The following is a 13,472-nucleotide window of genomic DNA, read 5'->3' as shown; positions in this document are numbered from 1 at the left end:
GCAATGTGCCTGGTAAGGTGCTCAGAAAATAATTTATCAATTGAACTTGTCATTTTCATAACACAGATTTATAACCCTATAATAAAGACACACTAGTGAAAGTAGAACAAGGTTCTAATTTGCTTTGATGGCAGAAAAATTAGAAGAGAATTTGCTAAAGATCCTAAATTTAATGTTCACGAAACTTTGACTAAGAAGCACATAAATAATTCTATCTGGAAAATGACACATGAGTATTTTTTCCCTGACCCATTTTTGCCCCGTCTATGTAATACGACCAGAGTTTTCAATGTCTGTCACACTAGCCTAGTACCAATAGAACTTTCTACAGTGATAAAAATGTTCTAAATCTGAGTGGTCCAGTATGGTGGCCACCAGACACATGTGGCCAACGAGCCCTTGAAATCAAGATTGAAAAGAATCGAGCAAGTTTGGCAATCAAGAGGTCATTCTTCACATTTAACAGAGCATTCTGTGGAGTTAGCGGAAGATAAAAGCTCATTGCAGGGCGTGGAGGAGTAAATGGAAGATGAATTAGAGACAGCAGGTGTACTGGGCAGGTGAGGAGGTGGAGGGTACACTGGAGTAGGTGGCGAAGCAGAAGGCAGGGGCAAAAACCAGTGATCTGATTGTTATGTGAAAAATGGATGGAGGAGGGAGAAAGCTAGGATTTATGCTCAGCCCTTATTAGGAATAACGAAGTTAAACTGAAATTCTGTAACATGTCATAAAGACAAGTGATCAAGTGAGGATAAATTCCAACTCCCTTGGAAGAATGGGAATGTTTGTGGTCCTTGATGGTGTAAACGATTACCCAAGTACAAAAGAAATGGTTATGAGGCTTGAAACACTAGATTTTTCTCTGAAAAGCTGTAAGAATCTAGAATGCTGCAAAAATAAGATATTCTATTATTTTCTTTGGTAGAAATTTTCTAGTCATAATCTCAAGATTGATTTGTCGAAAAGATACATTCTTGAACTTCTCCATAATCACTTCCTAACTCTAACTTTTAGTTACACATTCTGAAACACTAAAATGTAATTTCAAAATGTACAATCTATACTAACATATAATGATACTAATCAAAAGTTAAATATGGCTGAAATCATAGCGTTTTTGAACTGAATGTACATTATGGGTGAGAACCACAAAGCCAAGAAAGAAGACCTGACTCACCCAGGTTTATTATGACCCAAACTCGGGTCTTCTGACCTCAGCACCCTCACCAGCTAAATGTCTTCTCTGGATATTTGGTTATCCCTGTATATTAGAGAAAGGGGAAAAGCTAGAAAATTTCTTTTTATTACTAATTTTTCATTGACACATAATAATTGTACATAGTCATGGGGTATAGTGTAATGATTCTACACATGTATATATTGTATAATGAACAAATTAGAATAATTAGCAAAATAAAAATTTCTAATTGTGTGCTTCATTGGAAACAATGATTCCCTTTCTTCACCTTTCCCAATTAGCACTTTGGGTGGACTCTCACAATTTGCAATATGCTTCCCATTCCTTTTCACTCATTTTTCAAAAGTAGTAATTATCCTGTGTGCTAGGAAATTTAACTGAAACACAAAATGTTGTCATGTATTTAACACTTTCTTTAAAAATGTCTAACTTCCTTAAAGTCTTCCAAAAATCTCCCTTCTTGAAGAAAGAAAAGATAGTATAGGATGGCTTAAGGGAAGGCCAGTGGGCTATGTCTATTTAATTGGAATCAGCTCAGTATTCAAATATGGGCATCAAATATCAGGAATACCTACAGATTGTAGCCTCTCTGAACTGTAGATCCTGATGTACTTCATATTTGTACAGAGAATCTAGGCCCTGTATTTTGCATGAGCTGAAGGTGTGGGCTGATAATTTAGGATATGGGAAAACTGAAAATGCTGTAGTAAACAGATGGCCAAAGATCTTTTTTTTTTGTTTTTTTTTTGAGGGCCAGTAACTCCTTTCAAAAATACCTGAAAAAGTAAAAGTCAGAATAAGTATCACATATCCTGCTCAGGCCACCACAGTCCATTTCTAGAAATAATAAGGCTTTCTCAAAATGAAGTCATTTATATTCTTAGCCATGCTGTATTGTGTGCACTGAGTAATTTCTTGAGAGCAGTGTTTCCTGTGGCATATTGCCAAGACTGGCTTTATTTGGTTTTCATTAGGCTTTTCATTATCATGCTGCTATATACCTGGATCGTTCTGCTTCCTCCGAGATGGCTGGTGTAGCTTAAGCATAGCAATGATACCACGAGTAGGTGGAATGCTTTTGTCCAGTGAACACTCATTTTAAATCCCTAGTTATGGAACTGTTCTAATGGCTTTACTCTTTATAAGAACACTCAATTATCCATTTGTAATGTAGTCTGATATTAAACTGTTTACATCCATCTACTATGTCTCTGTCCAGAATAGGCATTAGTCTTACTTTGCCCTGCACTAGGCCTGCCCCTGCACATAAGAAAAAGAAAAGATATCCACCTCCACCTCCTGCCCTGGCGTGGCACCAGGGCAAGTCCGCATTTCTCCATCATTTAACACATTCAGTCTCAACTCAAACTTTTGTAGCTTTCAAATCTACCTGCTTCTTTCTGCTCCCATGACTGCTCCCTTAATCTAAAGCCACATCATCAGTAGAACAACTGCAGCAGCCTCCTCCTGATCTGCATGACCCCAGGATGACCCTTTCTAGTTCATTTTCTTTTCCTTTGAATGTCTGTCATTACTCATCGCTCTCCATAAACAGATGTTCTGTCCCTTCTACTCGGGTGTATTGTCACACATTAATGGGACAGTTCAATTTTTCCAGAAAGGCAGCAATCCAAATTCTTAAATTTCTATACACACCTCATTTTTTAATATTATATTTTTATTTTTTAAATTTACATATAATACTTATATTTATTTATAGGGTACAATATAATAATTTGATATATTTGTATAGCGTATAATATTAAGATCAGGATTTCTGTACACATTAAAGGAAACTTTAAACTCTTCTAGTTATTTTGGAAAAATATAATAAATTGTTTTAGGCTATAGTTACCCGACTGTGCTATAGAACATTAGATTGAATTTCTTCCATCTAATTCCATTATCCAACCTCTCCACTTCCCCTCCTCCCTGTCCTTCTTGGCCTTGTGACCACTGTTTTACTCTCTGCTTCTATGACATCATCTTTTTTTAGTTTCCATGAACGAGTGAGATCATACAGTCTTTGTCTTTCTATTCTTAGTTTGTTTCACATGACATTAGACTTGTCAATTTAAAGAGAAACTGAAGCTTACACACTGAAAGTCTCAAATTTAGGGGCAAAATGATCAATGTGTAAATTTCAGTATTCAAATATTAACCAGAGGCTTACAATAATCATTGAAATCTGAGACTTTCAGGGCTAGACTAGTCCTCAGGGCTCACCTTCATCATTTTATAGATTAAAAAAAAAATTAAGTCTTAGTCACAGAAACCAAAATGATCTTTCTAAATTTAGAATCTGATCATATAACTCTTCTTAAAACCTGTCCATAGGGCTGGGGATTTAGCTCAGTGGTGCTGCCGCCTGCCTCGCAAGTGCAAGATCCCGAGTTGGATCCCAGGTACCAAACAAAACAAAACAAAACAAAACCTGTCCATGGCTTCACATCATGGTCAGAATGAAGTCTAAACCCTTCAGCATGGCTTCCAGTATCTGTATAGTCTGGTCTCTGCTTATCTTCCCATCCTTTCCTTTTTCTCTTCTCCCAAATTATCCTGATGGATCCAAGTGCACTGTTTTTCTTACAGGTAATCGCACATAATTTCTTTAGTCCTTCCACTTTGGGGTCCTGACCACGCTTCAGATATCATTTGCTTCAAAAACTATCTCATATCCCCTTTGGACTTCCAAATGTCACCATCAAAGCCTTGCATAGCATTCTAACTGCTTTGGACAATTCATTTCTGTCTCTGGGCTGGAAGTCGTGGGCAGAGACCTGCATTTTATTCATTGTTTTTCCCCACATCTTGATTGGGAATCTGGAAATATTTTTAAATTAATTATCCTGACTTTTAACCTGTCTAGTACATGTTGATTTTTTTTCTATAGGCCCACCTCGCAAAATCTGTTTTCAGAGTACTTTTTAAAAGCTGATTTGTTCACACCAGCATGGAGGTCACTGATAATCTTAAATGACAACTCATCCAAGAAGCATTTAAGTTTCCCAGTAACAGAATTCTAAGTCACAGGAATTAATCTCCAGTGCACATAATCCAGCCATAAATAATAAGATTTGTGGAGAGAGGGAAGTTCCTATAGCCTTCCAATCAGTGGCCTAGGTGACCCAGTCTGCCCTCACTCTCATAGAATAATGACTGTATGTCATTGTTTACACAAATCAGATCACTTGTTAGTTGTTTATTATTTCCTCCAGTGTAAATGTTTGATTTATCCTGTAATGTTTCTGGTTTTGTTTCAGGGAAGCAATGTTATGGAAGATCAGGATCTGTTGGAAATCGGAATCCTCAATTCTGGGCACAGACAGAGAATTCTGCAGGCAATCCAGCTACTTCCAAAGGTGAGCAGTGCTTTCTTTTCCTAGTCCTACATACAGTTGGTTCCTATGGTTTTAAGTTCAAGCACATGAGGAGGATTAATATGCAAGTGCAATATTTCTGTATATGAATGCAGCCCACAGGGGCAGCCTTCTAAAGTCCTACTGCACATTCAGACACATAAGACTACTGTGGCTTCACTTGTCTTTCGGTTGACCTAGAAGGACGTAATATAGGAAACTGCTCACCAAGAGTACAGCTTTAGAATTTCTCTTCTGTGAGTCCTAACACAGGGTACGTATCTCTCCTAGCCCCCAAATACAGCTCAGGTTCAAGAACACTAGATTCATACTGAGTGAATGTAGGAAGGCTGCTGGCATAAAAGCCTCATCTCACCTACAAAGCAATATCTCTGATGACACCTCCATAGACTTAGGGACCTGCCTAATTACAAGTCATCATCCAGGAAAGTCTAAAGTGTCCCATCCCTACCATGCATTTATGGTTCATAGATCAGTCTTCCTGGTACAGATGCAATTTGTCAGCCAGGCATCAAATTTTTACTGTAAGCTGTGTGTTACCTAGCAACAGAGTTGACCTTCAGTTTGCAGATACAATTTTAAAAGAAGAGGTAGAATGTACTAGTCTTTCAAGGTATGTGGGATTTTAATTGGTAAGGAATGGGAAAGGCAGTTCAGGCTAGCAGCAGCCATATAATTACAGGTATGGTCCAGGCAACAAGATGCTAGAAGCATTAGGGAAATAATTAGTAATTTAAAACCAGGCAGGATTTGCACAACAGGGGGAATGTACTTAATGCCACTGAACTTACATTAAAAATGCTAATATGGTAACTTATGTACATGTATCTCACCACAATCTTAAAAATAATCAAAAAGTTGAAGAAGAAAATCCAACATGATGAAAACAATTAGAGGATATAGCAGCAGAGTCAGAGATAAAGCAGAAAACGTAGACTGGGTCAGTTTGTGTCAGGCCTTAATATGAAATTCAGTCTGTAGGCACCAGGGGATGGACATGGCTGGACTGCTTTATGTTGATTAATTCTGGAAGCAGCTTACAAGAGCAATTAGAAGTGGGGAAAGTTGAAGCAGGGTCATCCAGTTGGGGGAAGATTAGGGGAAGCAAGATTGGAGATAGAGTAACAGGTGGATGGTAAGGGCTGCACCCAGGTACATGAGATTATCCTATGTTGTGTGCTCTCTTTTTCTTTCTTAGGAAGTTATAATTTTTCCTCCTCAGTGTAGAAGGAAAGTTGCTAAGGAAATTACTGAATGGAATTTGCCAACTGACAGAGAACTGAGCTTCTACTGACAGAAACTTAACACCTTAAAACCTTAACACCTTGCTTAACACCAGCAAACTCAAGGGAGGTCAGGCATATCAAGGAATTTAATCACATAATTTTCTACACTAAAAAAAGAAAAAGAAAATATCCTTAAAATTAATTTTCAAAGTGATTTCTATGAGCACATTGTTCGGCTCCTTATCTTTGTAACTTTGTTTAAAATATGACTCTCTTAGCAAGTTTCCTCCTCACCTTCAGCACACCTGTCCATGGCTTCACCTCATGGTCAGAATGAAGTCTAAACCCTGAGCATGCTGTGTCTCCAGCCTCTAGCACAGTACCGGAGCCATAAAACAGAGACACTCAGTGAGCCAGGGAGCGACTTGTCCTGCCACAGTGCTCTCTATTATTTAAAGTTCAAAGCTGACTGCATCATATCACTTGCTTTGGGAGGCTCCACCTAGAATAGAACCACATCACACACCTTGTCAGTCGTCAACCTAGTCCAAACCCTGCCACCTGTAGAAGGACTGCCACAAAGGAGTCTAATCTGTTCCCCTGATGAGACTTTATTGCATCCATTTCTCACTGGTCCTGGCTAGCCTGGACTTCTTAGCACATCTACTCTCTGGCTAGATTTCTCTCCTAACCTCCACAAATGGATTTCCACACGGTGTTTCCAACAGTCCATCCAAACTGTAAATAAGATTACCCTGCTTGAAATCTTCCATTTTGTCACTTAGAAGAAAATCTTTTTCTTGGCTTACAGAGTCAGTAGGCTTTGGCCCCTTCCTACCTCGGTGACAGCATCCATCACTCTTTCATTCCACACTCTAGTCAGATGCTTTTCTTTTTGTTGTTATTGGTTTGTTGTTGTTCTGGTGGTGGTGGTGGTTGTTTTGAGACAAGGTCTTGCTATGTAGTTCAGGCTGGCCTTACGGTGATCCTCCTGCCTCAGCCTCCAGAGTGCTGGGATTACAGGCCTGCACCACCATGCCCAGCTCTGTTTGTCTTTTTTACAAAAACTTTCCATGTTAGTCTCTCTGCATGGAAAGCTCTTCCTTCAGATTTTAATATATCCCTAACTCTGATTAGATATTACCCCTTCATAGAGGCCTCATGAACTAAAAATCACACCTTTACCAGCTATCACTGTGCTTGGTAGTGACCTGCTTTATTTTTTTTCATAGTACTTATGACTATCTGAAGTTGTATTATTTGTTTGTTTGTTTCTTGTTTTTTTTCTATCTTAGCCAGAAGTAGCAAGGTCCATGTGTTCAGGAACCTTGACTTTCTTGCTCACTTCTATGTAACCAGCTCCTAAAAGAGTATTGTAACATAGTAGCTGATCAAGAAGCATTTGTAGAAGGGAACACACTGACCTCTAGTTGAGATATTTATGGTCTGACATTTGGCCCTGTCTAAAGGTTAAAAATATTCTACTGCTTCTGTTTTATAAGCACCCTGAGGGCAGAGATGATTCAGTATCTTTGAATTACCCTTTGTGTTTAGCCCAGTATGTGGCATTAAAAGAATGAATGAAGGAGTGACTGAATAGATGAATATTTTCCTCACATGTCATTCAAGTGTTTTTGTAAGGGTCAGAATGCCTCAATTTTAAGATAATTCTGTGACCCTATATATGCAGTTTCACAATGAGAAACAAAAGAGACAGAACCTGGAAATATTTGGAGAATAAATGGAGTGTTTATTTTTTGAGACAGAATATCACTCCCAACAGAGGAAACAATGCAATAGAAACAATATGAAGTTAAGCTTCTATCAAGAGGCTGGTACACAGGCACTTTCTCTGCACGCAAATGAGGAGAGGCTACGTAAGAACACCCACACGTATCCTGAGCAGCATAAAGAGAAGATTGTCGTGGGGCACGGTGATGCTTTGCTCTCTTAGCTCATGAGCCCAGTGTCCCAATGGCCAGTGCTCTTAGCTTCATTCACTCCAACTTTGCCCTGCCAGGAAATGGGCAAAATGTTTCTTTGTTTTGTTTAGACAATTTTGATCATGAGAATATCTGTGTTGTCTGTCTATCGTAAGAAATGTTCCATGATTACTACCTGAGATGGCTTAATGAGCCATTTTGTTTTGCAGTTGGTGAGATTGTTCCTAAACAGAGCAAGTGTGGTTTTCTGAGAACAATTTTGATTCCTTAGCATACCTCAAAGCATGTTTTGCTTGTAGTTGTTGTTTCAAGTTTCAAAGAAGAAAGTTTCTTCTTTAGTAATGGTTTTTCTGTAAAATGTTCTTTTAATATTGAAATATAGCCCAATGCAAAGATCTGCATAGTCTCAAATACATTTGATACATCCAGTGCATGTAAGACGTGAGTTATACCTCAAGCATAGACATCTGTAGAACAGTAACCGCGGGGCTTTCTCCACCTTAGTGCATGCTTTCCCTCTATATTTCACATTGCTTGAGCTCCAGCGTAAAGCCTGTCCGTAGTCACACAGCATCCACCTTCTTAGCCAATCCCAACTCAGTCTTTTCTCATGTCTTAAAGTTTCCTTGAACTTCTGCAAGGTTAAATTGCATCCTTCCCCCCTTTAAGAAAGGAAACATGCCAAAAGTTCCATGGGAAAACGGATTGCTCTGTACTCTCCTAGAAACTGTAAGCACATTGTGCTTTTTCTGTCCCTTAGACTCAGGGAAATTATCTGCTTGCTTATTTGCAACATGTAACTTACCTTTCCCAGGGAAGAACTCTATGGGTTTAAAACCTTTGGGTAATCCTCTGATGTTTTCCTTTTTCAAAGGGCATAATCACTTTCATTCCTCGACAGTATAATACCTGAAGATCAGGTACTCACAGGATTTTCATTTTAAACATTTAGAGGGCTTTGTGTCAAGGTGGACTTTGTAATTTTCTTCTAAGTACCTGTCATCTTGAATTGCAAATATATTAGCATACTTTTATGTTATATGCTCTGTCTTTCAGTAGTTCCTATTCTATCATTTTCCTGTTTTATAAGAACATCTGTGATCTATTTAGGGGTGAGATCTGCACTTCTAGTCTCTTTCTCTGTTTCCATTCATCCCTCAATCTGACTGGGTCCCACTTGCTCCTTTGCTGCCACCCCCACACACGACTGGTGCAAGCAGAGCGGAGATTCCAAGTGCCCCTTTCCATCGCACCCTTACTATAACTTCAGTGATGTTGATAATATTGAACAAAAGCAGATCTATCGATAATATTGACAACCATCAACATTGTATTCTTTTAGCTCCCATGATACCAACTTGCTCTCTGCACTTCTCTCTCCTTTGCCTACTACTTTAAACTACATCCTCAATTAAATCTTGGAAATCCTCAAAATTCAAACTCAAAAATATTTGATGACTGAAAAAATGCTATTATCACACGACTCTTCATCATATTGCACTTTCTTTTTTTTCCCATTAAGTTTATTGGTACATTTTGGGTATACAATACAGTTACATTCATCATTGGGATCTTGTACCTTTACATGAGTATCTTGGTTCTTATTTTTTTCCCCTTCCCCTGCCCTCCCTTCCCTATTTGCAAAGACTTTGTTCCCATTTTTTTCCTTTTCTCATATTTTTTTCTTTTCCCTTCTTTCCATTCCCCTACCCTTCCCACTTCCCCTGCTCCTTTAGACCTTTTCTTTCTATTACACAATATCAATTATACATTTTTAAAATTACAATATTAAGATCTAGGAGACATTACCACAGATTTTACAGAATTGAAAAGGATATAGAAAGCATATTACAAAAATCTTTTTTGAAATAAATTTGACAACTTCTAAGAAGTAACTTAGAAGACAAATTAATGAAACTAACTCTGGAGGAAATATAAAATTTGAATAGCACCTATTAAAGAAAGTATATTCCTAGCTTGAAAACCTACCTATATGACAACAGCAGGCTCATAAACATTTTAACTGATAAATTATATCAAACATTTAAAGCAGAAAAGAGAAGGAACACTTCTCCCCTCATTTTAGGAAATCAATGTTGTGCTAATACTAAAACTGGATAAAGGTAATAGAAGAAAAATGTATGAACATAGATAAAATTTTGTTTAACAAAACAAACTATTAGAAGTCAGATCTGGCAGTAGGTAGAAAGTGGTTTTATTATAGGGATGGCAGTGTTGGTTCAGCATTGGAAGATCCACCCCCAAAAGTCATCATTTTAACAGAGGAAAGGAAAAAGCCATATGATCCTGTCACTAGTTGGAGAAAAAGTATTGGACTAAATTCTACAGCTGTTCATGGTAAAAGCTATCAGGAGACTAGAAGTAGAACAGAACCTTCTCAACAGATTAAAGACATGTACTCCATACTTCCAGTGAGAATGCCTTATATGAATGGAGAAGATACAATGCTTTCCCCCTAAGGTGGGGAACAAGAGCAGATATGCCTACTCCTCATCCGTCCATTAAACTTTGAAACATAGACCTAAACCAAAATAGTCTGACAATAAAATGACACAATTAGGATAGGATTGGCAAGGTAGAAGCAAAATCTTTATATGTAAATGAAATGATCATCAGCAGAGAAAATACTAAGAAATATGTAGGAGCCCCTAGAACTTGTATTTGAATTTAGCAGGATTAGAAAACACAAGGTATATATAAAAATTCAGGTGGATATACACTTGCTATAAATGAAGAATTGGATATTGAAATTTAAAAATTATGTAGGAGTACAAAGTACCTAGAAAAGTAAAAAGAAAAAGAAAAAAAACAGTGTTGGAAGACGTTTAGTTCCTAATTTTAAGCCTTCCTCTAAAGCTACAGTAATCAAGGCAGTTTTGGTGTAAGGAAAGACATATAGATCATTGGAATAAAACAGAGAATCTACAAATAGAACCACACATATATGGTCCACTGAGTTTTGAAAGATTATTTAACATTAACATTTTATAGAATATAAACTCAATTCAAGAGCCGAGGAAGAGATAGTGTTTTCAGCAAATGGCACTAGAACACTTGGTATCCGTATATAAAAAATTAACCTCAACCCTTTATTTCCATACATAAAAATAACTTGAAAGGATCTATGAATGTAAATATGAAAGACTAAAACTCTAAAACTTTAAGAAGAAATTATAAGGGAAAATGTTATGAATTTAGGGTAGTCAAGAACTTCCTAGGATACAAAAAACATGACGTATAAAAGAAAAAAATTGGTAAATGAGATTCCATCAAAATTTAGAACTTTAAATGACATCATTAAAATGAAAAGTAGTCTTTAAACAGACCATATTTACAATGCATATAACCTATGACCAGAATATATAAAGAACTCTTACAGCTCATTAATAGACAACCCAATTAAAAGGTAGACACAAGAAGATGATAAATAGCCAGTAAAGCACAAGGAAAGGTGTGCAACACTAGAATCAGAAAAATACTAATCAGTACAAAAACAAGATTGAATTATACCCTCATTAGGGAGATGAAGTTAAAAGTTTTAAAAGCCTTGTCATGACTTTTTCTTTTTGTTGGATTCTCCCCCTTTGCGTTTAATTTGCCATGCCCAATGGATTCATTCTGCTGGGCTTCCTGAGGTTGTGATCCTCATTGTCTTTTCCAAGGATATTGTCTAAAATTTTTTGGAGTGCTGGTTTGATAGTCATGATGTTCCTAAGGTGCTCTTTATCATGAAAGTATCTTATTTCTCCATCAATTTTGAAAGATAGTTTTGCAGGGTACATCACTCTGGCTTGGAGGCTGTTTTCCTTTAGGGCTTGCAATACATCACTCCAAGCTCTTCTTGCCTTGAGGGTTTGCATTGAGAAGTTTGCTGTGATTCTGATGGGCTTTCCTTTGTATGTGATTTGTTTCTTTTCTCTCAGTGCTTGTAGAACTTTGTTCTTCTGTTGGGTTTCTGGAATCTTAACAATTATATGCCTATGTGTAGATTTTTTTTTTTTATCAAGACTATTTGGAGTCCTGTATGTCTCACTTATCTGTATGTCAAGTTCTTTTCCCCTCCTTGGGAAGTTTTCTGCCATCACTTCTGTGAACAGTTTTTATGTCATCTGCACTGTCTCCTCTTTCTTCATTGACTCCAATCAGTCTTATGTTATTCTTCTTTGCATTGTCTAGCAGCTGCTGGATTGATTTCTCGTGGTCCCTTACAATTTTAAAGCAATTTTTCTTTTCCTGGTCACTAATTGCAATCTTATCTTCTATATCTGAAATTCTGTCCTCACATTGGCTCATTCTGCTGTGTAGACTTTCAATGGAGTTTTTCATGTCCTGGAAATCTGTTTGAATTTGTTTTATGGGTTCCATTTGTTTCCTATATTGGGATTCCATCGTGTTCCTCAGCTCTTCTATTTTTTTTTAATCTGTGTCCTCTCTAGATTTATTAATTATGTCTTGCACTATGGACACAATCTCTGCTGTTTTCTGAGAAATTATTTCTGATTTCATTTTTTCCAGATCCTCTTTTGTTGCCAGTTCAGGGAGTCCAGGTGGTTGAGTATCAGAGTGTTCCATCTCATTTCCCTTTGGGGTTGCTGTAGGTGATATGGAAGTCTGTTTTTGAGGTTTGTTTACGTGTCTTCTCATTTCCATGGCAGGTGGGAGTGCTGCTAATGCCTATGCGGCTCACCTCCTCTGCCCTAGGAGCGGTGGAATGGTGGCCAGGGAGCCTCCTCCTGGGCCCTGGGATTAGCTCACCTCCTCTACCCTGCCATATTACACTTTCTGATACCCATTGTTTTGTTTATTGCTACTGTACTTCTACTTCATTACATAATGAAATCCAAAATTTTAGTTACCCTTTCCTTCTAAGTTCAATTGCATTCAATCAGTATTTGTCAGAGCTACATATTTTTAATCTTTTTTTTACTTTCATTGGATTAAATTATCCCCTCTCTTCTCCTCACTTTGAGAATTTTGTTTAAAAAAAAATAAAGAGTTCCTTTTATCCAGGAGAAAAATAAGATTTTGTATTGCTGTATAACAAATCACCCAAAATATTAGTGGCAATTTAACATTTATTGTCTCATAGTTGCTGTGGGTCAGGATTCCTGGTCCAGCTTAACTGAGTCTGCTGGCCCTGGGTCTCTCCAGGGCCAGTCATCAAAGCTCACATTGGAAGCATCCCATCCTAGCACACTCGTGTAGTGCTTGGCAGGATTCAATTCTTTTGGGGCACTGGGACTAAGACCTCAAGGCCTCACAGCTGTTGACTGGAGACCTCCCTCAGTTCCTTGTCACATGAGCTCTCCACAGAGCAAGAAGCTCACTTCAATAAAGCAAGCAAGTGCGAGGACAGTCAGTGCTAGCTAGATGGAAGTCGCAGAAGCAGCATCCTGTCCTTTTGCCATATTCCATTCATTAGAATCAAGTTTCCAGACCCAGCCCCCACTTGAAGGAGGTGTTTAAGCAAGGACATGAATACCAAGAGGGGGAAATTCCTTGGCCATCATACAAGTCTCCTACTACAGAAACCCTGTATGGTGGCTCACTGTGCAGCCCAAGTTCCACATATGCCTCCAGAGTTAAAATGAGAAAATCCATCAACAATTACAACAGAATAATCCATCATCTTGCATTTCCTTGGGCCCTTTCCTGGGACTGGGATATTCACAGTTAGATCACTGAGAAGGCACATTGGCAAACA

General features: G+C 37.9%; 1 protein-coding gene across 25 annotated transcripts in view; it reads left to right on the top strand.

Annotated features, from left to right (window-relative positions):
• Anks1b (ankyrin repeat and sterile alpha motif domain containing 1B) overlaps positions 1-13,472 on the top strand; it is a 1,083,815-nt gene that overhangs the window by 742,843 nt on the left and 327,500 nt on the right. For all 25 annotated transcript variants that reach the window (XM_087192834.1, XM_087192832.1, XM_087192833.1 and 22 more), the window contains one exon: positions 4,462-4,560. In XM_087192834.1, coding sequence (XP_087048960.1) covers positions 4,462-4,560 — 99 coding nt within the window. The remainder of the gene's footprint in view (positions 1-4,461; positions 4,561-13,472) is intronic.

The sequence above is a fragment of the Heterocephalus glaber genome, unplaced genomic scaffold (assembly GCF_053883595.1).
Source record: "Heterocephalus glaber isolate CG9 unplaced genomic scaffold, H.glaber_assembly_v1.0 deba00001572, whole genome shotgun sequence".
Lineage (NCBI taxonomy): Eukaryota > Metazoa > Chordata > Mammalia > Rodentia > Bathyergidae > Heterocephalus > Heterocephalus glaber.
This window is presented reverse-complemented; position numbering and strand designations above follow the sequence as displayed.